The sequence below is a fragment of the Lolium rigidum genome, chromosome 7, assembly GCF_022539505.1.
Source record: "Lolium rigidum isolate FL_2022 chromosome 7, APGP_CSIRO_Lrig_0.1, whole genome shotgun sequence".
Lineage (NCBI taxonomy): Eukaryota > Viridiplantae > Streptophyta > Magnoliopsida > Poales > Poaceae > Lolium > Lolium rigidum.
The window spans coordinates 313,249,036-313,272,097 of record NC_061514.1 but is presented as its reverse complement, the minus strand read 5'-3'; the positions used below and the strand labels follow the sequence as shown (position 1 = coordinate 313,272,097).

At 45.6% G+C, this 23,062-nt stretch overlaps 1 protein-coding gene across 1 annotated transcript in view; it reads right to left on the bottom strand.

Annotated features, from left to right (window-relative positions):
• The window catches only part of LOC124676493 (polyubiquitin-like), a 65,114-nt gene extending 52,956 nt beyond the window's left edge, over positions 1–12,158 (bottom strand). Inside the window, exon 1 of the mRNA XM_047212540.1 lies at positions 11,717–12,158. Within this exon, the coding sequence (XP_047068496.1) occupies positions 11,717–12,158 (442 nt within the window). The remainder of the gene's footprint in view (positions 1–11,716) is intronic.
• Positions 12,159–23,062: the final 10,904 nt, after the last annotated feature.

Below are 23,062 nucleotides of genomic sequence, written 5' to 3'. Positions count from 1 at the left end.
ATTTGAGAAACATGATTTAAATGAGGTTCTATACCTCATGCAATTTAAACCTTATTTGATTTAATATCCTCAAGTGAGCACATATGAGACCAAGCAATAAGGGTCATCATATTACTTCATACCACTTGGGAAGATGATTTAAATGAGGTGCTACACCTCATAGATTTGAAACCCTACTTTTGAAATAGTTTAAATGGGCTAGATTTTGACTACATAGCCAATACTTTGCTATAGCCCATGATCATATGAAACAACTATAGTATTTTATTACATAATAAATTAGACAAGATCAAATGTGATTTATGAGAGGTGGAATCACCTCAAAATTCAAAAGGGTTGATTTTTAAGATTTATTTGAAGTTTGAAAAGTTACTGATTTGTTATTTTTACTATTCAAAAACTACACAAGCTATGAGGTTGAAACCAGTGAGGTTGGATGGGGCCTTTCATGAGCTTTCTAAATATATAAAATTTATCAAAAATGACCGAGTAGATTTGAAGTTATTAAAGATTTGGCAAAGCATCTGAGAGCAAATCACAGAAATTAAATAAAACGAAATTTGAATTAAAACTGAGGGCGGGAAGGAAGTGGGCTGGCCCAGCTGCTGCCCGGGCCGTGCGTGCATGGCGCATGCACGTGGCCGACGCGCGGGGCGCACAGAGCGTTGGATCGAGATCCAACGGCGCTGGTTCGTCGTGTACCTCGCGATTCTGCAACCTTGCGGGGGCCGTATCTTTCACCTCGTAGCTCGGATTGAGGCATGGTTAGGTGCGTTGGAAAGCTCTTTCCAAGGGCTACAACTTTGGTGTAGGGCTCGAGGGCTATGGTGATGAAAAATGGGGCGGCTTTTGGTGGTGACCGCCGGCTAGTTCTTGCACCGATGAGCGGCAAAGACAGGAGAGGAGCGGCGCTAGGAGGGAGGGGAGGATGCTGTGGGATGGTGTGGTGCTATCCCAAGCGAGGAGGGGGGTTTATATAGGCTCCAGGGGAGGGAGGCGCGGTATGGCCGGCATGGTGGCCATGTCGTCGACGGCGTGGCTACAGGGCGTTCTGGGCCGAACGGTCATGTCTAGGAGGTGCGTGGGAGTGAGGGGAAGCTAGTGGCGCAGTGGGACGCGATGGGATGCAGTGTGCACGAAGAGGGACATGGGTGGCCACGGGTTGGTGATCATGAGCAATGGCATGATCATTGTGGTCATCCACTTGCTCTCCTCCACCAAGGACCATGTCTGGCAGGTGTCTAGGGTCCAGGGGACTGTAGATGACATGGTGAGAGGGAGGGAAAAGGGCCAGGTCATGTGGGTGCATGGTGGTGACTATGTGAGTGGCATGGTGTGACATGGGCTATGCTATGCTTCTCCTGAGGTCAACCTTGGCATGGTGGGGGTCAGTGAGGTGAGTGAAGCTTATTTGACAAGGTGAGGGTGACTAGAGAGGGAGGAGGACAAGGGTTGGCATGTGATGTCATTTGGAGTGGCATGGCATGGCATTGATGCTTTGTGCATAATTTTCTTGTGTACCAAGGTGCTGCAAGCTTAAGTGGGGTGAGGTGAGTCTAGTAGACATGGTGGGCAAGGTGAGAGGGGTCTAGAGTGTGCACATATGATCAAAGTCAAAAAGGTGTGTGACATATGCAATGACATGGAGTGTCCTTGTGTCAAGGTGATCATGACAAGGCTAGATGAGGTCATTGAGAGTGGTCAGAGGTACAATGTACTGTGGATGATCACAAGAGAGAGAGGGTGAGGTGGTGAATAGTGGTTGCATAGTGGTTGTACTTCCATATTACTCTATGTATACTTCTCTATCTCAAGCCATTGACTTCTCTTGTATGTAATTTTGACCACTTTGCTGCAAGATTTTGTTCTAAATAAGATTTGACACACATTGGTGGTCTTGGTTTGGGTTTTGGAGATGGTTTGTGAAAATTTCGAAAAGTGGAGGGAATCTAGAATTTGTGTTAAAGGGGCATTTTGGCTTGACTAATGTGAGCAATGGTCAACTCTCTGGTCAAAGTGGTCAACATCAAAAGTGTTCATCTTGATGAGGTCTTGGATGAGGTGCAAAGAGTTGGCAGGGTTTGATTTGAAAATCTCCTAATAAAAGGGCTCAAAGTGGGTAAGATTTTATAAAGTGACAATTTGACCATTATCACATGTATGTTGAATTTGAATTTTTCTTTGATTTGATTTGTGTTTCTTTGGTGCAAAAGGGTTTGTTTTTGATATATGAGTGTTTCACAAGCAATGGCACAAGCCATGGTGGCCTTGGTTAAAGATTTGAAAAGTGGGCCAAAGTGTATGTGAGTGAAAAATGGGATTTTCTCCCTATTTGATTTCTCTCTTTTTGATTTGATTTTTCTTGACTCCAAAGTGACTCTTACTAGTTTAGGATCCTTTTCAAACCATTGAAACCATTCCAAAAGGTCTAGCTCAAAGATTTGCAAAAATGGCCATAACACATAAGAGGTGATGTGTCAATTTTTCTTATTCTTGTAATTTGTTCTCCTTGCTTTACTTGGGCATGGGTTAGGGTCCATATAGTGTTAGATTAGGTTTAGAGATGGTTTCACACCATTTGGTCAAGGTATAAAGTCATAGGACAAGAATTGGGTATTATGGCTATGTGCCACATATGCCTCTATGCATATGTTGCATTTGATTTTTAATTTGATTGTTCTTGGCCCATTTGATGTTGTTGAGTGTTGAAATGGTATAGAGGAGTGATCCCACCATTCACATCAAATCCTAGGGTCAAGATTCTCAAATTTACAAATTTGCATTTTACTCTCATATGCCTCTATGGCATTTTTAGTTTCTTTTTATTTTCTTTTATTTCAACTTGGATTGGGTTTGAGAAGTACTAGATAAGGTTTATGAAAGTTTTCCAATCCTCTAAATAAAGTGGAAAGGCCTAGGGTAAAGTTTTATGAAAATAGCCATAGGCACATATGCCTTTTTCTTATTTCAATTGTTTTTATTTTATTTTAACTTGGGTGGTAAAAAGAGGTGTGAGGTTTAGGGTTTAAGATTATTTCAATACTAATTAATCAAGCAATCATGGCAATAGCACAAGAATTAAACAAGATCTCTATGTATCAACTTAATTTAATAAAAGTTTTTGTTAGTTCCAAAATTTGGAACTAGGGAAATTCATTTTGTTTGTTTTGAATTTTTTGGGATGTTACACGCCACGACCCCTCCTTTAGGAAAACCTGTAAGTCTTTCTCGATTGCAAACGCGAATTTCCCTGAATGTGCCTTGATTAATGACTCTTCCTCAAACACATGTTTTTCCCCTTTCCTTAAGGATCTGCGGGGCGTTATATCTTCTTTGGAGGCCTTCGCCTCCCAATTTACTTCCCTGGAAGCAGACAAGGTTCGGCTGCAGAAGGAAGTTAAATCTTCTTCTTCAAAATTGGAAGGCGCAATCAAAATAGCCGCCGAAGCTCGCCAAGAAGTCGACTCCCTGAAGGAGGAACTTAGCAAGCTAAAGGAAAAGCTGAAGGAGGAGGAGGCGTCCAGGCTGGTCGCTGAAGCTTGGGCGGTCGAAAAGGATGATCTTCTTCGCCAGTCTTCCTTGGCTTTGCTTCGTAATTCCTTTTTATGCTTCCCTATCGATTATTACTTTATGAATTCGATTCTTTGTTAGCAATCTTTTCTATTTCATTCTCTTGCAGAGGCCGCTGACATCCCTGCCGATGCCTTGGATAAGATTCCAAACAACTCTCCGGCAAACGGTGTGTCGATGACTCTTGCCTCACACCAGCTTACACGGGAGCTCCTTGAAAAGGGCAAAGGTGCCATGGCGCGGATGCACTCGATGATCTTCCCCAAGATCAGTCAAGACAAGACTCTGGGGCAGCTGATCGATGCCTTCGCAGTCGACACCAAGGAGGTTATCGAGGTATTCAAACGCACTTCGCGTACCTATGGTGCCCTCCTAGCCTTCCAACTTATGATGGATCATGGCTTCAAGGCCGATATCGAAGAGATGTCTAGGGAGCTGCCGAAAGAGCAAGATGGGCGGTTCATTGATTTAAGCATCTTCAAAACGTCAGCCCTTAAGTGTGCACGCCAGCTCCTTGAGTTGGTCTCATCAAGGAAAACATCGGCTGGCCCCAGTTTATCGACCCAGACCCAAGCCCCTTGATTTTTGTAACAAACTTCTCTTTGAATTGACGTGAAACAATGTTCCGTCGCAAAACTTGTGGTTGTAATAAACTCCGTGCTAGCAATGTTGCTAGTACACCCTTGCTATGACATTTTTACTTGTACTTTCCCGATGGGAGTAACTTCCGATGCTAAAACGATGCGATCCGTCATACCTTTGACGCTGTTGTTTGCAGGTTTTCCCAGTGCCTGCGTTTGTCGATGATTCTTCGGGTGCTCTTTCTGAAGATGATCGAATCCAGCGTTTGAAGGATCGGATCACACAGCTGGAAAAGGACTTGCGCAATACCTATGCCTTGGCTGCCATTATCAAGAAGAAGGGCGAGATTGCAGCCGATGTAGAGCGCTACGCTCTTACTGAGCTGCATAAGGCCACCGAAAGCTTGAACTGTAAGTTCTCTGGTCCTTGTGCTTATTATTCTTTGTCAGAAATGCATTGCCTGATCTTCCGTTGATTCCTTTGCTAGTCATAGCTCTGAACCGTGTTGAAGAGAACAAGCGAATTCATGAGCGCGTTAACGCATTAACCCAGCTGTCATCAGCCGAGGAGATTTTCTGGAGGGAGCACTCGAAAGCTTCGACTGTCGCACAGTTCCAAGATCGGGTCCAGCAGGTCCACCATTTCTTCAACAAGTGCTACAAAGCTCTAAGGGTAATTTGTAGGACGATGTTCCCCCTGAACGCGGTCCCTCCTACGCTGTTAACTCCGATGTCTGAATTTGGGAATACCAAGAAAATTCGAGACTTGGTGCGAGCTGAGGTTTTTGCAGGAGCCAGATTTACACTTGCCCTCGTCCTTGCACGTTATCCTTCGGCAAATCTGCTGACTATTGCCAACGCGGTTGGTGATTTGGAGACGCTGTACCCGAAGGTAGTGTTGCCCGCCAATATAATTTTCGACAAGCTTGAAAAAGGATTCGAAGGTACCTGAAGAAAGAGAAACTCCGCAAGAGTAATTCAGGCTTAAGTTCTTATTGTAAATAGGTAATTTGGCTACTTCATCCAAGCGTTTGGATTGCGTAGTTGAAACTTCTTGTTCGGTAGATACATGTATATGTACTTTTACCGTGTTAATGCCGTTGGCAAATTTTGAAGGAGCAAATCTTAATTGCCCGTTTTAAACGTACGCGTATTCGTTGGTCAGCAAATTGTTTGAGTGATCAGCTCGTGTTGCAGGTCTTGCTAGACCCGTTGTATGTGCAACTTTGCTTTCAACCGATGTATGTCCGGACAGTAGCTCCCGATGTATCGGAAGCACTATCTCTGCCGATGAGCCCGTTGTTCTTTGATATTTCCACAAGTAAAATATCAAACGTGGGTTGTTTTGCATATGAACTTCCAAACTCTTGCTATTTACGGCACTCGTAGAGGCATCTATAACAGAGGGAAGGGTCAGTGTCCTTGTTTGTTTTGCATCCTTTAGCACTCCTAGTTTCAGAGGCTTTTTCGGAGCACAATCTTTTACCGCGCACTTCGTCGCACCATCGTTCGCCGAGAGACGCAAGCAAGGTGTATGATGATGCGGTGCGGGTGCTCCGAATTACTGCAATGCTTTTCAAGGAATCAAAACTTAAGTTCTCATTAATAAAGTAAGTATGAAACTAAGGGGCGAAAGAGGGAAAAACCCTGTTGAAAAGGAAGGGAAAAACTAAATACTATCCATCCGTTTAAGCGAGGGGAGGGTCCTTCTTATCTTCTGGCTTGTCCACCGCGTCAGCTATTTTGGGAGCGTTGTTGATTTCGCCGGGTGTCTCGGCGGTGACTGCCAGGGTCTTGCTTTCTTTGATGACTGTTGCGCCACCAGCTGCCGAAGCTTTTCCTGCCGAAACTTCTAGGGCAAGGTCGGCTGGCTTCTTCTTCATCTCCCTGACGTGGTTTTCTTCCTTATTGTCACGTGCCGATGACTTGGAAGGGAGATCGGTGACTTCCTGTTTTAACCCGAATTTTGCAGCGATTCTCTGAAAATCGCGATCACAATTATCCGAGCGTGAGAAACTTCCATAGACTGTGACATTTGTCCCATTGCTCCCAGGCATTTTCAGCTTGAGGTATGCGTAATGTGGCACAGCCATGAACTTGGCGTAAGCTGGTCTTCCGAGTATAGCGTGATACTGCGATTCCCAGTTCACGACTTCAAACTCGATTTTTTCCTTCCTGAAGTTGTCGGGTTTGCCAAAGACGACATTTAGGTAAACTTTGCCAAGGGAGTACGCCGGTGAGGTGGGGAGAATCCCGTGAAAACAGGTATATGTCTCTTCTAGCATCCTCATAGTAATCCCCATACTTTTGATTGTGTCGACGAATATCAGGTTAAGTCCACTGCCGCCATCCGTGAAGACTTTGCTCATCTTGAACCCTCCAATTTGCGCCTCAACTACTAAGGCAGCGTGTCCTGGTTTCGGGATTGTCATCGGGTGATCCGCCCTGCTGAACATGATGCTCTGGGATGACCACTCGACATACTCGGGAATGTTGGCCATGATGCTTTCCGCCAGATTGATTTCTCGGGTGAGCTTCTTCATTTCTCTTCTCGAAACACCTGTCATGTGGATCATGCTCATCTGCCCACGTGGTGGTGGGAATGCTCCGTTGGGTTTGTGAGGCTGAACCTGCTGGACCTGGTGCTGCGGTGGGGGTGGTGGTGGTGGTGGTTGTTGCTGCTGCTGGATGATGAGCTTCTGCATTTCAATGAACTGCCTACAATCTCTGAGCAGGTGACTTGACTTCGTTTTGTTGTCCTTAGAGTCGGTGTACGAGTGCAAGTAGCAGGGAGCGTTTATCTGTTCGGCGAAGGGTAGATCGGGAATCCTCTGTGGTCGTGGTTTGTAACTGCTCCGGTTGCCGTCATGCCGATCGTCTCGCCTATCGTCGTACCGATCGTCCTGCCGATCAGAGTATCCCGCGGCTACCAGGTTACTGTCATCGTAACTGTGGTTTTTTCTTTTCTTATGACGATCCCTTCGTCCACCCGAGTCATGCTTCGTCTGGTCGTCGTCTTCGTCGTCACTGCGCTGTCGCGGCCTTCGTACGTTGTCTTCGCCATCAGCCCAGCTGTTGGCGATTTCCATTAACTTGGTTATAGTTTTCGGCCTTTTGCGCCCGAGTTCCTCTATGTAGGTTTCACGTCGGATGCCATCGCTGAAAGCATCGATTGCTCTATCGACAGAGACATCTTCGGCGGCGTTTAGGAGCTAGGTGAATCTCCCGATGTATGCACGCATCGATTCCTTCTGCTTTTGTTGGCAGTGTCGTAATTCATCAATCCCGACAGGCCTTTTGTATGTTGCTTGGAAATTGGCAACGAAAGCATCCACTAGATCGTCCCATGACTTAATGGAACCCTTCCGCAGGCCTCTTAACCAAGCCCGTGCGGAATATTTCAGGTAAAGCTGCAAGCATTGCATAGCTGCTATCTGATTTCCCTTCTGTAGAATCACGGTATGCAAGTAGTCGTCTATCCAGGACCTCGGCTCCTGCTGTCTGTCGTATTTGGCGGCGTCAGTAGGGGTGGGTTTGAACTTTTTGGGCGGCATTGCCTCCCGAATTTTGTAGCTCAAGCAATCGGCCCCCCTTAGCTCGCCGTCGTTCTCCTGGCTTTCATCCGAAGTATCACTGTCGTAGTCCTCCCTAGCGGCGCGTCGTTGTCTCGCTTTGTCGATTCTACTTTTGGTGATTTCATCTCGAGCGTCCCTTGAGCGATGCTTTGAACCACTGGCCTGTAATGTGGTTTTTTCGTTTCGTGGGACCAGGTTGTCTCCCAATATTGCGAGACTTTCTAAGGCGCCCCGGTGAGCTTGAGCCATAGAACCTTCGGGTCGCTGATTGATGAGGTACGCTGCGAGGTTAGCGGTTGCTCCTGCGACGGTTTTTGGCCGTGGCATGCCCGCAGTGTCCGTGGTCATGAAGGATTTGGTCAGATTTGACGTGATCTCTCTGGCGTCATCTTCCGAAAGTCTGGATAACCTCGATCGGTGCTTGCCTGCTCCTTGAGTGCTTCGAGAGGCGCTTCCTCGCGAGCCTCTTCGTCGTTCGCTAGATTGATCTGCAGCAGAAAGGCGTTTCTCGAGGGTGGCTTGTTCTTTCGATAGACGCTCCCGGTTTTTCTCCAATATGGAACGATAGGCGTTGAGGGTCCCAACCGAGGTTCCTGCAGGGAGCGGTGTGTTGTTAAGCACGCCTGCCCTGGCTGTTGCCCACTCTTCCTCTGCGATGGTGTAATCGCTGTTGTTGTTACTGGCGCTGTTTTCAAAACTCGCCTGTCTGCTGGAGCGGGGGGTGTGATCTTCGTCTCCCCTGTTCCTTGTGTTTCCTGTGTTATTGGCGGCATAAACTTGATGGTGTGCCGTTTTCCACGTGGTTCCTCGGACGATGCTGTCGACGCCATCCTCTCCCGATGAATACTGGGCGTTGCAGATGAACGGTGTGTCGCTTGACCCTAGCCCGTGCCTGGTGTCACAGTTCAAGCAGTAGTACGAGGTCATCTCCGAAGATGCGGGATTGTCGGATCCAACCGACATCGAAGACGTCGAACGGGGAGTCGATAGCGGAGAGGAGTTCGTTGAATCCGTCAGGCCAGCCGAAAGATCGACTTATGAAGATAAGCTTGGCCCTGCAGCTGGTGATGGCGATCTCCTTGCTGACCTGGGGGTGTGTGGCTCCAGCAGTCGAAGGACTCCTTCCGCGTTGACGTTGTAGTGGAAGCTGCCGAACGTCATCTCCATGTTTCCTTGTAGATCTGAGAAGGTCGAGCGAGAAGAATCGCTGTGCGGGGTGAACTCGTAGGAGCCGAATCGAATCGGGCTTCCTAGATTTGGCGATGATGACGATGATGGCGTCGACGAAGCCGCCGACGACATGACTGGATCTGCCGATGAATTGCCTTGTGCCGACAGGCTTCCCACAGACGGCGCCAATTGTCGAGGGTACTCCTCAGCAATGCCCTTCGATTGGGGCTTAGGGTTGATGGAATCCTGTAAGCTGACACGAGACATCGGTTCACAGACAAGCGGGGAGAACGATTTACCCAGGTTCGGGGCCCTCGATGAGGTAAAACCCTTACGTCATGCCTGTCTGATCTTGATTATGAGAATATTGGGTTACAATGGGGTGCCGAAGGTTTCGGCTGAGATCTCGTCGACAGGCTAAGTGCTGCGGCGACCTAGCTCTAGACTTCTGGTGGCTAAAGTTGCTAAGATTGATTGTGTCCCTCGTCAGCCCCTCTCCTGGCCTTTATATAGGAGGCAGGTCTCAAGAGGTCTGTCCGGGTACCGCTAGGTTTACAAGAGACCTAGTTCTAAACTTTCCTTGTTCGGCTCCTCCTTTGTCTTGTTCGCCAAGGAATCTTCTACCGCATCGTCCAAGTGGCCCGCCTTGCCATCGTGTATCTTCATGGGCCTCCAGTTGGATTGTACGGGATAGGGCAATGTCGGTTACCCGAAGGGTAATGCCCACGTCACCCGGCGACATGGCTGCGGCATTGTTGTGGTCGTTCGTCGACATGCAGAACTTGATAGTCCCCAGGGATGAACGGCGCAGGGTCAACGGCAAAGTTGGCCATAAGCGCGTCACGATCAGCCGCCGATGGGGGCGGTGCCGACGAGGTGCTACAGTGTCTGTCAGGGTTTGGTGGGGGGATTTACTGGGAGCTGAGGAGACAACGGCCTGGTTGAGGTTGGGAGAAGAAAGAAAGGCAGAAGATGCCAAATCTGTACTGTCCTTATTTGGAAAAAAGACAATCCCAGGGTCAAATCCAAAGGAGAGTCTGTCATCGGCGCCCTTTGCTCACAGATCGGACGGTCAGCAGGAGCCTCCTGTGATTGCAATCCAGATTTACCAAAATTATTAACTGGTATTTCCTTTCATACCCAACGAGTATTAAGACCAGAATCAGGATAAAAATGGCAGTCAACTTTCACGTGACCTTCCTTATTACAGGAATGACATTTAATTTTCTTCCAACAATGTCTGCACAGATGACCAAAGGTAAGACATCTCGGACAGACTGGACCAGAGGTGGGCCGGGCCTGCTCACGGCCAGATTGTGTTGACTGCCTAGTGCGTTCCTCTGATTGCGTCATCACTGCAGTTGGTTGATTCTGTTGAGGCCCATTTAAAGGTTGAGGGGCAATTGGTTCTTGGAGACGTTGAAAAGCAGAAACTCTCGGTTCCGGTTGCTGGGCCGGAAATTGCAGACGATCAAAAGCTGAAATACGGACTGTCGGCTGTTGGGCTATGGGCTTCTGTTCCTGGACGGCCTGCTCAACAATAGTGGAGGGCTTCAAAGAATGATCTCTTGGGTTCCCGCTCGAGGAGGCTAAAGCAGCATGCACTCTGTTAAAAACTGACGAAGCAGGAATACTTGAATGAGGGGCATCAGAATTGCGATATGTTCCAAAAACGACAGCCAATTGTTCGTCCGTTAATTTCCGCGCAATTAAAGAGCATAATTCTTGCAGATCTCTGGGCGAAAAAGAATCCAAGGGAGAATTAACCGGCTGATCTTTGTGGTCAAAGCGGAAACACTGCAGGATTTGCGCATAATCATAACCTGCAGAGATGACTGCTTCCAGGTCATCCTTCTCCCAGTCATTCAGGCGACGCAAGAAAGAGAACTGATCCATGGCAGTTCGTGATGCTGGAGAAGGCTGCTGAACTGCTTTATTGGCTGATCCTAGAGGAACAGCATTTGCTCCTGACAGAAAACGATCATTCGTATGGGCAGAAGCTTTGACGACAGACCAGGATCGCTGTTCCTCAGTCTCCCATTGACGAAATTCATGGATAAAGTTAGGACCTCCATTACCCCATAGGAAGAAGAAAACCACAAACTCAGAACTTTTGAAGTGTCTAAGATTATGCACATAGAAACCCACTTGCTGGCTATGAACTGAGAATCTGTAAGTGCGATCACGTAGGAAAACCACGTTGAAATCCTCAGCAATACCACCCAGACATGATTGCAGCATATGACTGACATTGAACGGATCAAGCCTAAGGGTCGATCTTCCAAAATACGCAACCAGAAAAAACTCTAGGGTAGAAGAGGCCGCTGAAAAAGCAATCGGGCAATGAAACTGACGCCAAATTCTGTGTTGGATATCCAGACCAGGGCAAAGATCTAACTTTGGGGCAGGCTGAGGAGGCACCTCTTCATGCATGGTGCCAGGTTCTGGTAGATCAAGATCTTGATCTCCCACAGTAATGCGATGGCAAGCCATCTCAAGGACAGTCCCAGCTCGGACAAATTCATTTGCTTTAAGAAATCGGAAATCAACAGCAGAACCCTCCCCATCGATCAAAACTAATCTCCGAGCCTTCGGTCGAAGGTAGAGAAAGCCATCAAAGTATCGGAACGGTGGACGTGAAGAGAGGAAGGAGGAGTAAACCACCGACCAACGCAGGGGCTTCTCCATGAGGAGGAGATCAGGGGGACTCACCGGAGAAGAGGCAGTGGGGCTTAGGCGGCCAAGCCGCCGTCACCGGAGGAGGCTCCGCTCAGATCCATCCGCAAGTGAACAATTAGTGTTAGACCCTCCAGAGCACACAATGGAGGGTACATTCCTTCTGAATGTTATAGTCTGCCAGGGTGCGGCCATTCTCCAGCTGCTTGCCAGCAAAGATGAGGCGTACTTGTCTTGGGTGAGTACGGTCCACCTCATAGATCATCATCTTCACTTTGTTGATGGTATCCGATCTCTCAACTTTGAGTGCGATGGTCTTTCCATCTAGTGTCTTCACAAAGATGGGCATCGTACCTCCCAAGCTCGGGTAGAGAACGAGGAGAAGAGTCGACTCGTTGCAAATGCTGAGGTCTTCCAAGGTGCGGTCATCCTCCAGTTGTTTGTTGGTAAAGATGAGGCACTGCTGACCCTTGGGAAAGTCCTCATAAATTTCAATATCGGCCTTCACCTTGCCAATAGTATATAAGCTGTTAACCTGAAGAGTGATGGTCCTGTCTGCTAGCGTATCGGTTACGTAGATTTGCATACTTTCTTGGAGGTCAAGCGTGGATTGATGCTGGATGCCATAATCAGCCAATGTAAGGTTGCCGTTGAGCTGCTTTCCCTCAAAGAAAAGGCGGTGTTGTTTCTGGATCTTTGCCATGACAGGCATCGAGTGTATCCGATGGCTGGACCCTGAGGCAGATTGTTCTCCCGGTGGGACACTTCACAAAGAGCTGCATTTTGTCTGAATGAGCACATAAAAAAATCATACCAATTAAGTTTTAGACGAAAATTGCTTCTACTAGACTATTTATAACAATGCACAAAAACGTCAAACATTCCAACATACAGGTAGTAGAGGAATGAACCGGTTATCGAAAAAAAAAACAGTAGAAACAATAACAGAAAGTTGCTTCATAAATATATTGCTCATACAGAACACTAAGCCTATCATTCAAAGCCAAGTCTTGAGAAATCAATCCATGCAAAAAAAATCCTGAGAAATCAAGATAAATTTACATGGGTCGCGCAGAACAGTCAATCAAAAGATAGGGCGCCAAATTACTAAACAATAAATATTATACGGAACTCCATTGAAGAAAAATATGCAGTTCTCAACTAACTGACCGACACTTTCTACTAAAATAGAACCCACAACAGGCAGATGCTGATTCAGCTAACTGCTAACGTTACAGAAGCTAACAATGTATCGACCACCAAGGCACCAGCTAAAATCAGCAGCAGATGCTTTCATCCAGCTTTTATTTAGGATATTTGTTAACAATACAGAAAGATTCCAACAGTGTTAAAGGTTAACCAAATACACAACGATTTGGAATGTCTTTATTTATATTGTAATTCCTTAACGTATATACAGAATAAAAAAAGTATCTATTTTGTTAGATTCCTTGACAAAGATAGTAGTATATAAATCGAGAATTCCTATCTGCGGAGTTCTCTAGATGAACAATTTTATCGGCAAGAAAAGCATCCAACTATTATAATATTCTCCATTTGCACAATCCTAGGATCTTCTAACCGATCATATGAGATTAATGAGCCACAAGTTCTCCATTACAATCTTATCTGGCCCTGGGAGTAGGCTCTACAGATCACGGACACCAAACATGCATATACCTTGTCGACGAACGGACGAAGAAGCTCGTCGCAAGGATCAGTGTGGGCGTCCGCCTAAGAGCCTAGAGAGATCGGAACGGGAAGAGTTAGGGTTGGCCGGTTGGGGATAGATTTTATGGATCCAGTCGGCTGCTTACTCCATCGTGCTTAATTACCTGATTTTATTTTCTTTTTTTTGATAAAGGGAATATATAAATATCAAGAGATAGCAATTGCACCCAGTCTCTGCAACAACCACGCAACACCCTAATGGCAGTACGAGTGCACGCAACTAAAAAATAAAAAATAAAACTAAGAAACGGGAAAGTTCCGCTACGGTATTCTGGCCCTGACAGCAACAATACAACGACCACCAAGACAGTTCCTGAACTCTAGACTCTTCAAAAGCGACGTCTTTAAGAATGGAACATGGTGATGGTGGCCCGATCAAAGATTTCAGTTTTTCACCCTGAAAATAGTCTCCACTCTCAAAACAATGCCTTCAACAAGGTTGCTGCTAGACACAACCAATTAAGGCTAGACTTTAGATTTTCACCCTGAAAGGAGTACTCTGAACTTCACTCGTGATGCCATCTCTGCTTCCATACTGTTGCTGCGAAACCCACAACACCAAGCAAGTCCATCAACAACGTCGAGACTCGAAACTCCATTGGTAGTCCTCGAGCCCAACCTTCATGATATTCTCCGCATCTTTGTCTTCACCATGGATCAAAAGGTCACTTGATGGTAACAAAGTGTAGAGCTTCGCGCCGCTCCCTCCAGACCCAAATGGTCGGAATAAAAACATGGGTGCGCACGACCGATTGTCACCCGATCCAGCAAACTCCAGGCATAAGTGCACGGTTACATCCGCCGACAGAGCCTTCCGGAACACACCACTCCTAGCCAGATGAAGATGGACCGGCCACATGGAGGTCTCCATCTTTGCACAAGAAGGACCCTAGGACCACCACCTTTATTCTCCGAAGCAGATGAACAGGCCCCCACGCCGCCATCCGCTGGCCAACGACGATGAAGGAGGACTCGATGGACGGCAGCCACCGCTACCACACCATCCTCGCTCCGCAAGATCAACGCCCCCTCCTCGCGCCGCCAGCTGAAGCCGACGATGGATCTAGGCGAGCACTAGATCCAAATGCCGCTGCCACCATCCATTGTCGGCGAGGCCGTGGAGGGAGAAGCCGCCGTCGCTCATCCTGGATCTCCGCCACGAACGCCGTGCGCGTCGAATCCAGTAGCTGCCGCCCTAGCCACCACCGGAGGTCGCCGCCACCACCAACCCCCCCCCCCCGAGCGCGTTTGGCGCCGACAACATCGGCTGAGGGGGAGGGGGGAGAGACCACGGGAGGGGGGATGTCGGCGTTAGGTCTGGGGCCCCTAGCGTCGCCCTGGAAAGCAACGCGAGAGGCAGTTTTCTTTTGATTGATTTTATTTTCTTGTGTATCTAGGACATGTTTGGGATAAACGAGTTGGTGGCCCACACAGACTGCATAGGGAATAATAAGGAGAACCACAGACAAAAGTCTCTTGCTTCATAAAACCCCTGCGCCAGATTTATAGAAAAATAAATACAGTAGGAAAACCTTTATATACTGACCAAAGCTTGCTTGAGCAGAACGACAAAATATGTACGACACCATGTCTTGTGAAATATGACAGTCTAGATTGTGTGGCTTCTTTAACCCACAAATGTAATGCGGCCAGAGTAGCATATTCATTTTACAACGCCAGCGTAAGGACAACAACAAATATTAAAATGGATCACATGTCCAGCAATTTAAGGATGGTTTAGTAGTCTTTTTTGAGAGCATTGATTTTCTCCAGAATTAAAACCTAAGATCTATGATCGGGTGGCGACGGTACTTGTGCATTGTTTCTTTCTTGGAAGCGCCATTTTTGGGAGATTTTGGACTCCATATATTGTCTTGGTAGTGGTTTGTGTTGATGCTACAAGGTTTTGATCACCGTAATGGGAACTTCTATGTTTTCTTCTTTTTATTGTAGTAGGGTTGTCTGCACCTGTAATATCTTTAGGACATTTCTCTGATGTTGGGCGTAATTGATATCTTCGCGATATTAATATATTTCCTTTGTCAAAAAAAGATACTAAGTCTTTTTTATCTTTTAATCTATTTTGTACCATGTAAGTATGTTTCATTAATATAATTTGTAGTGGGAAAGCCCCCTTCCTTTTCCTCAAAAGAGAACGGTGTTTGAGTGTTTCATCTTTTCATGTGAAAGTAGCATATTCTTTTCTTTGATTACATAAAGTCCAACATAGAAACAATAAGGAATACTAAAATGGACGAATGAAGTATCATCTTCTTAGTGGAATACCAATTTTGTCCAAGAGACGGTTTCAAAATCTCGACATCAATCAAATACAAAATTAAACTAAGAGGATACTTCTCAAGGACAAATCCTACATATGATATGATTAACTATGTGCACCAATAACATATAGCTCAACATGATATAGCAATTACGAATATAAGCTAGCAATTCAAACTTTACACAAGATGTATCAATTGTTGCATGTATGGATTGAGTAATGTATAGGGGACAACAGACACATTTCTTGGAGTTCAGATATCCACCCATATCGTAATTTCCGTTAGAGAAGCCGTAGCACAACAGTTCACACAATGACCAGTCGCGGATATGGCCTTCTCTGAGCTCTCCAACCCGAGAGAGAAACCTTTAGCTCTCCAAACCAACTGAGCTCTTCCACTATGGATAGCTTCCTCTTCCACCTCGGAGATGGCAAGATCCACAAACACTTCAGAACTCACTTTGGATTCTTAACGATCTCCACTAAGAAGTTGCCAAGCCAACAACCAACAAACCATGTAGGAAGAGGTGGTCTCAAAGAGGAACAAGATCTCTGACTATAACTCAAGTCAATCACTATATAGACCTCAAACCAATGTAACACATGTAAATCAAGAACACGAATGCTCAATCCTCTCTCACACTCAAATCTCGCCCAAAGCAACAAATATTCTGGAGATATGGGAGAGAGAGAGGAGAGGAACAACGGAAGAGGTTAACAAATGTCCCCAAGATCTAAATCCAAAAACTTCTCTTCACTTAGAAAAAACCTTTCAAATACTTTTCGTTGCCCACTTGAGCTAATGATGATGATCATGCTCACCTCAAGATAGAACACCACTACTAGGGAATAGCTTATAGCCGCACTCCTTACCGCCGGCAAATATGAGTTGAAGATGCCAGCGGTAATAGCTTCCAGGAGGGCCTAACACTACCGCCGGCGAGTTGAAATGGGGTTGCCGGGGGTACTGCTGTTACCGCTGGCGAATTGGAGTTGGAAATGCCGGCGGTAAGGTGGGCCGAGAGCACCCGGATAGACCTTGCTTTACCGCCGGCGAATTTGTCTCGAAAATGCCGGGGGTAAGTTTACTACTGCCGGCGAAACTGATTTGGACACACCGAAAATAATGTATTTTGACAGGGCCACGAGCCCGTGGATGGTCCACCCGTTATGCCCGGCGAATTTAAGCCATGTTCGCCGGGGGTATATCGCACTAGCCCGCAAGCCTTATCCCTTACCTCGTTCCTGCTCCTTCCCTCACCACTCATTCTCTCTTATCGTTCTCCCGAGTCCCGAGAGCCGCCCATGGCCACCCGACGACGCCCCTTTCCTCTCCCCTTTCAGCCATGTCGTCTCCTGAGCCACCCAAGGCATCTCCTCCTCGCAAATCGTCCCCCGATCCAGCCATGTCGTCCGCGCCGCGCGCCCAGCAATCGAAGCCCTCCTACCACCGCCGCCATCCCAACTCCGGGCCGAGGCAGCAGCAGCAGCGCTACGTCCCCAAATCCGCCGCCCCTCCCGCTCCGAAACCCTCGCCCCCACCATCGCTCACCACCGCCCTCCGATCGTCGGCCGCCCCATCCGCATCTGGCACCGGCGGCAGCAGTGGCGCCGATGGGTTCATGGCTTACCTGCCGCACGACGAGGCGGTCGCGGCCGGGCTCGGCGGCCTCGACGTCCAGGAGTCGCAGACCGTCGTCGACCTCCTCAACAACGCGCTCGCGTCGCTCCTCCGTGCGAAGCCTCGCGAGTTGCCGGCGCACGCGTGCGTGCACGTCGCGTGCAGATCCGTCGATCTCGCGTGCCTGCATCATGCGCGTGGCCGAGGGCGGCTGCCGCTGCACGCCGGCGAGCCGGCCACCAGGACGCGCCAGTGACGGTGCAGGCCATGGAGGACTTTGGCTGCCGTCGTCCTCCACGTGCAGGTGCAGCTCGCGCCACGGGGAGTCCTCCTTTCCGGCGTCTTCCACGAGGCCATTCTGCCGCAGCAGTACTCCGACGTGATGCGTCCCGGCGGTCTCTTCCCACGACCTCGCCGGGAACAAGTCCGACCCCGTGTGGCCGGTGAGGCGCCTTTCCACTTCTCTCTCCCTCGCCGGGAATATTATTTTTGCTGATCTCGATTTAATTGGAGCTGGATTCTGATTTGGGAATTGCAGTCCGTGTGTGCGCCAGGAACTCAATATCAGTGCGTAGATAATTTTTAGATCAGAATTAGGGAGCCTTTGTTTGTCCATGTATGTGATATGTAAATTACCTAGATTGATGCATGTTGGTTCAGTTCAAAGAAAATACATCTAGATGTCTAGATGACATTCTTTTGCTTATTTCAACTGGATTGGCGGATGTTGCATTGCAACTGCTCTCTTGCAGATGTCAGTTTCTGTAGTAGACTTTTGCGCTGTTATATATTTTAAGAAAGGCTAGAATTGTAAGATTTTGAAAACCAAATACAGTCTATCCATGAGCAGGAAGGAGTAACCCTTTGTGAGATTTAAGAAAGGCTAGAATTGTGAGATTTTGCGCTGCTATATTCTGCCTTCTGAGATTCAAGTTGGTGTGAATCTATGACTGGGGTTAAGTTTTGGTGCTAATGACCTATTTCTTCTAACAAGATACTGTGTACACATTCATATATTGTGTGTTGTTAGGATACACTTCCTTATTTTCCGGTTTTCTTGATATTTTTTCTACTTTCTGATTTCTTTTTAACAGTGCAAATAACTAGAACATGGTTATGTTGATATTTACAGTGCCTTTCAAGTTTGATACCAATCCGGGATTTCTTTGGAGCGAGATCATGGCCCTGGACTTTTGGCATGAAGGGAGGGACCAAGGTGAAGGTGGACGTTCTGATGGTGTTATGATGAGTTTTTTTTCTTCTCAGGATGTAACTGTAAACGTGGCTCTAGCTGGCTCCATCCTTGTAATATTGCTTAATTAATTTAATAGCAACTATATGGCAAAGGTGGACATTCTGGTGGCTAGTTTTTTTTTAATCCTGTACACACATAGTGCTGGCGAACATGCATGTGCCGGGGGTAAAATACACATGTGCTGGTGCCTTTGGCTTGTGGACTGGTGCATGTGTCCACTCGCCGGTGGTACACTCAGTTACCCCTGGCGAATAGGCTAGGTGCCGGGGGTAACAAATACTGCTGGCAGATATGGGAAGGCGCCGGGGGTAACGGCATGTTATCGCCAGCGAAATGGAAGGTGCCGGCGGTAAGGCCTTACCACCGGCGAGGTGATCGCCGGCGAATAGCAATGTGCCGGTGGTAGCGAATTTAGTGTGCCGGTGGTAAGCTAATTCCTAGTAGTGCACCTTTCTTCATTGTGCTTGCTTGCAAAATTTTCTCCCATACTCCACTATGAAAAAACCTCACTTAGGTATATCGTCACATGTTATTATGATAAAATGGATGGCAAGTTTCAAGCATGTGATTTTATTGAGATGCTCGTCTTAAACTTACACTTCTCAATCTTGAAGACAATTGGTACCTGATGTCCTAATATCATGGACTATATGATTTTTTTTTTTATGCAAGCCCACTCAACTCGCTGATCTTGATGTCAATACCCAATGTATATATGACATTATCTTCATGCCATACAACCTTGAATCCAACGTACATGGTCTTCAAGCACCACATATGAAATCATTCCTTCATAAACTACTCAATGAAACCATTAGTCTATATGGATTGTCACTAATTACCAAAATCAGACTTAAGGATAGATGTACCTTCAGTTTTTTATCCACCCAAGTAGCACAATTGTGTAGTAAGTCTCCTGGGATGGCGTACGGAAGAAATGCCAATGCTTTTAAGTTACCAATGCGCATAGGCACCGCAAATAACTATATATGGCATCCAGGGAGAAATATTGTGGACATTTATTTACGGAAATAACGATTGTCGGTAAGGGGTGAGAAAAGATAGTCTCGGTTCAAACTCCCGGTCAAATTTGAAAAATCGCATAGATGACGCTTCTAGAAGTGATAAATCTACCTATTGCCACCAACTTGACATTGTTGCATTGGCGGTGTTCTGGGTTTGATCCCACAAAACCCCATTTTATATTTCTAAAATAATTAAATTTGAAACTTAGAATCTGGCGAAATCTTTTTGAATTATTTCTCAAAAAAAATAATTTCAAGAAATTTACAAATCTCAATGAGATGCCAAACAAATCTGAGAGGAAAAAGTAAAACCTTGGCAACATTTACATGTGCCGCCTTAGGTCGTCATCGTAATGGAAGATTTCTTACACGGCATATAGGGCATGTGGCGGCAATCTTTAAGCACCTCCAAAGATGGTACCATGTTGTAGTGAGTAGAATTGCCACTTGTCCAAGAATTTACCATAACAGAAGAATTTTGATATTTCTTGTTCAAATTTTGTGGTTAAATTTTAAACTAGAAATGACAAAATGAATTAGAAGCAAGACTTTCGCGCGATACCGCTTGCAACCCTAATGACCTGAGTGAGACATTTTTTTAATAGAGAACATGGTTTAGGTATGATCCATTATATTACTATTTTTGGTGGAACATATTTCAACATTGGTAAAACAATATTTGAAGAGGGAAATTAAGAGATTAGACGAAATTTTAATGTTTTGCATGGTAAATCTCTATACTATTCATTTCAAGAACCGATGGCTTCACTAGAATACCAATAAGACTACTAATGACGTATCTTCAAGACACATAGTTTATGTATGTTAATGTATTGATAAATTCAATCCAACTATAATCGTTAGTGGAGAAAACAAAGAAGACAATATGATATTGTGTATGGTATATCTAGCCATAAAATTGCACCAGTTACCTAGCTAGTTTATACAAGAATTTTTAAAAAAAAAGAATGTTGTGACTCTGCATGCCATGAAAGATAATGCGGGGTATCATGACATCAGTGCTTGATGTTGCAGACTAACGACAACACCACCAACTAGACCTGGGTCATTACCGAGTTACTCTATACTAGTTGAATGCTCGTGCGTTGCCACGGCTCCTTAAATTCTTTGTTGTAGGTGGTAGCTATTCATGCCTCTTCATGCGACATTCTTGCATTAAGTCAACCAGGAGAACATTCTCAACATATATTTTTGATTAATTAAAACCATGCATTAATTAATTGTGTGACATCTATTTTATACTACTATTAGTAGAAGCCATGTCACTGTTGTCAAGTATTTTCTTCTCCATCATGCTTCTTCTTTTCCCGCTCATTGTCCTACTCTCTCGTCTCTTTCTTCTCCACATACGTTTTTGACTCTCCACGGATGATACCTTATAATAGAATCAACATCTCCATCACATGGCATCTTGCGAGCTTGAACCCTTGTGTGAGCCAACCCTCCAAACCCAAGGGACACACGGAACCCCAAAAGGCATAAGGTCAATACCTAGGGCTTCCCTCACCATTAGACATTTTTTACACATAATGACACAAAGCAAAAGCTAAGGAAATACAACAAGTTCCTGATGGAGAAATCCAAACGAGGCTACATCATATGAAGTACATCATATTGGCATCGAGATTTTTATAAAACATGTGGAAAACAGTGAAGTTCATGAAGCCTTACCCTCCATGGATCAGATGATAACTACTAATCAGACCCCTTGCAGTAACAGGGCTTTTCCTTCCTAACAACCAAGAATTTCAATCCCGCTTTTTTTGGCGACCACCACAGATCAGTTGCTATCTTCTTTCTGAAGCATATCTTCTCAACCCCTACCCCACGAGAAGATATCTGCATTTTCACCCTCCAAACATATCACTCGTCTGTCAGGTCGCCTACCTTTGGCTTCTACATTGCTCTACTCCGGTGTGGGTTTACTCCACTTCACATGGATCATGAATTGCAGGCATGCAGCAAAAATATGCATCTTCTCACAATTAAGTAATGATGATTAGTAAACAACCGTGTCATGCTTGCCGCTATCAAAATGGAATACAGATGGACCTAATGAAGGAAACTGGAGAACGTCAACAAAGGAAAAGTTTTAAATACCACGGTTTTGCGTCACAAAGTTATTCTTCAGGTCAAATAGTCATTCTATAACTGATAATTCACACGCTAACATGTTTTCGTGACAGGTCCAGTTGAGTTATGTTTGTGGGTTTGTCATTTCTTGATTGCATTCTATACAGAAATGGTCTTGGATGCACTCTATAATCACTTGCGTTGTACATAGTTAGTTGTCATGCTTGTCCATGTATGGAGAAAATCATTGTTCTTCCTTACAAGGTGTTGACAATAATTCCTTGAAAGAGTAGTGCCCATGTTATTTACAACTGAAGCCATATGTTCCAAATATGGAGCAGCAGGACATGCAGTGGTACTAAATTGTCACTATGCCAATTTGTCATTACAAATAGTTCAAAGGGCAAACAACAGCTAAAAATAATAGCTTATAATCTAAACCTGATATTTGTATCTGTTACAAATCCTTTTATCATCCCCACCAGATCACGGTGTATCGCTTTACTACATCTTTCCATTCCTGTTGTTTTCCTACACTATCAAAGAACCATCCCATCAAGTAGCTACTTACTTTTAATCTCAAATTGACATATCACAAGAACTACACCAGGTAAGCAGATTATCTTTTTCTGGGAAAAAAAATTGCCGCCGGGAGATTCCAAGTCCTCTCTACTGATGAGTTGCACATTTATAGGTTCATTTGATAGGGCACCGCTGAAAACTTCTACATTACACCCCTGATTGGCCTCATCGCATGTTTACGATTGCATATCACACGTGTTGGCAGTCCATATAGTTCAACTGTTTCTGGTGGGAGGACAAAGATAGAAAATCAATTATGAGAAGTGGAATTGAAGTGATCGAAGAAAGGTTAACTGCAAACTCAAACGAACCTCAAATATAGATTGTTACTTGGAATAATTGAGCATAACACAAATTGTACCATTATACAGCGAGGAAGATGCATGCTTTTCCAGTTTCACTGTAAACTTTCCTTGTATTTATAAACTTGTTCTGGCTTAAGACATCATTAGTGATAAGTTCCTAGTATATTTAATCTTAAGATATGGGAATATGCATTCCGTAGAAAAAGCTATTAATATGCATCACCATGGGAAGTTACCAAGCTGTAATATCATCACTGTCATTTGTACGTGATATACTTAGTAGATTGAACAACCTATTCACCGGAATCCTTGAAAATGAACCTAAGCGCATGAAAGAGTCAAGCCATCTTAGTTGGCATTCATGTATATCATCAAGTTAGAACCAAGGGGATTAAAGTAGAGGAATACAGTAAATCAAACCAGAAAGTTCCGAGGGGCAAAAATTTCTTTGCTACTGGAGCACCGGAGCCATCCCAGATCGTGGGCTTCGGTCACATGCGACGAAGAGATGATTGAATCCGTCCGGATCTAGACGCTCGATCCTTCCTTCCTAGTCCCGACGTAGAAATTCTTCAGTGTTGATGGCAGGGCTCCCC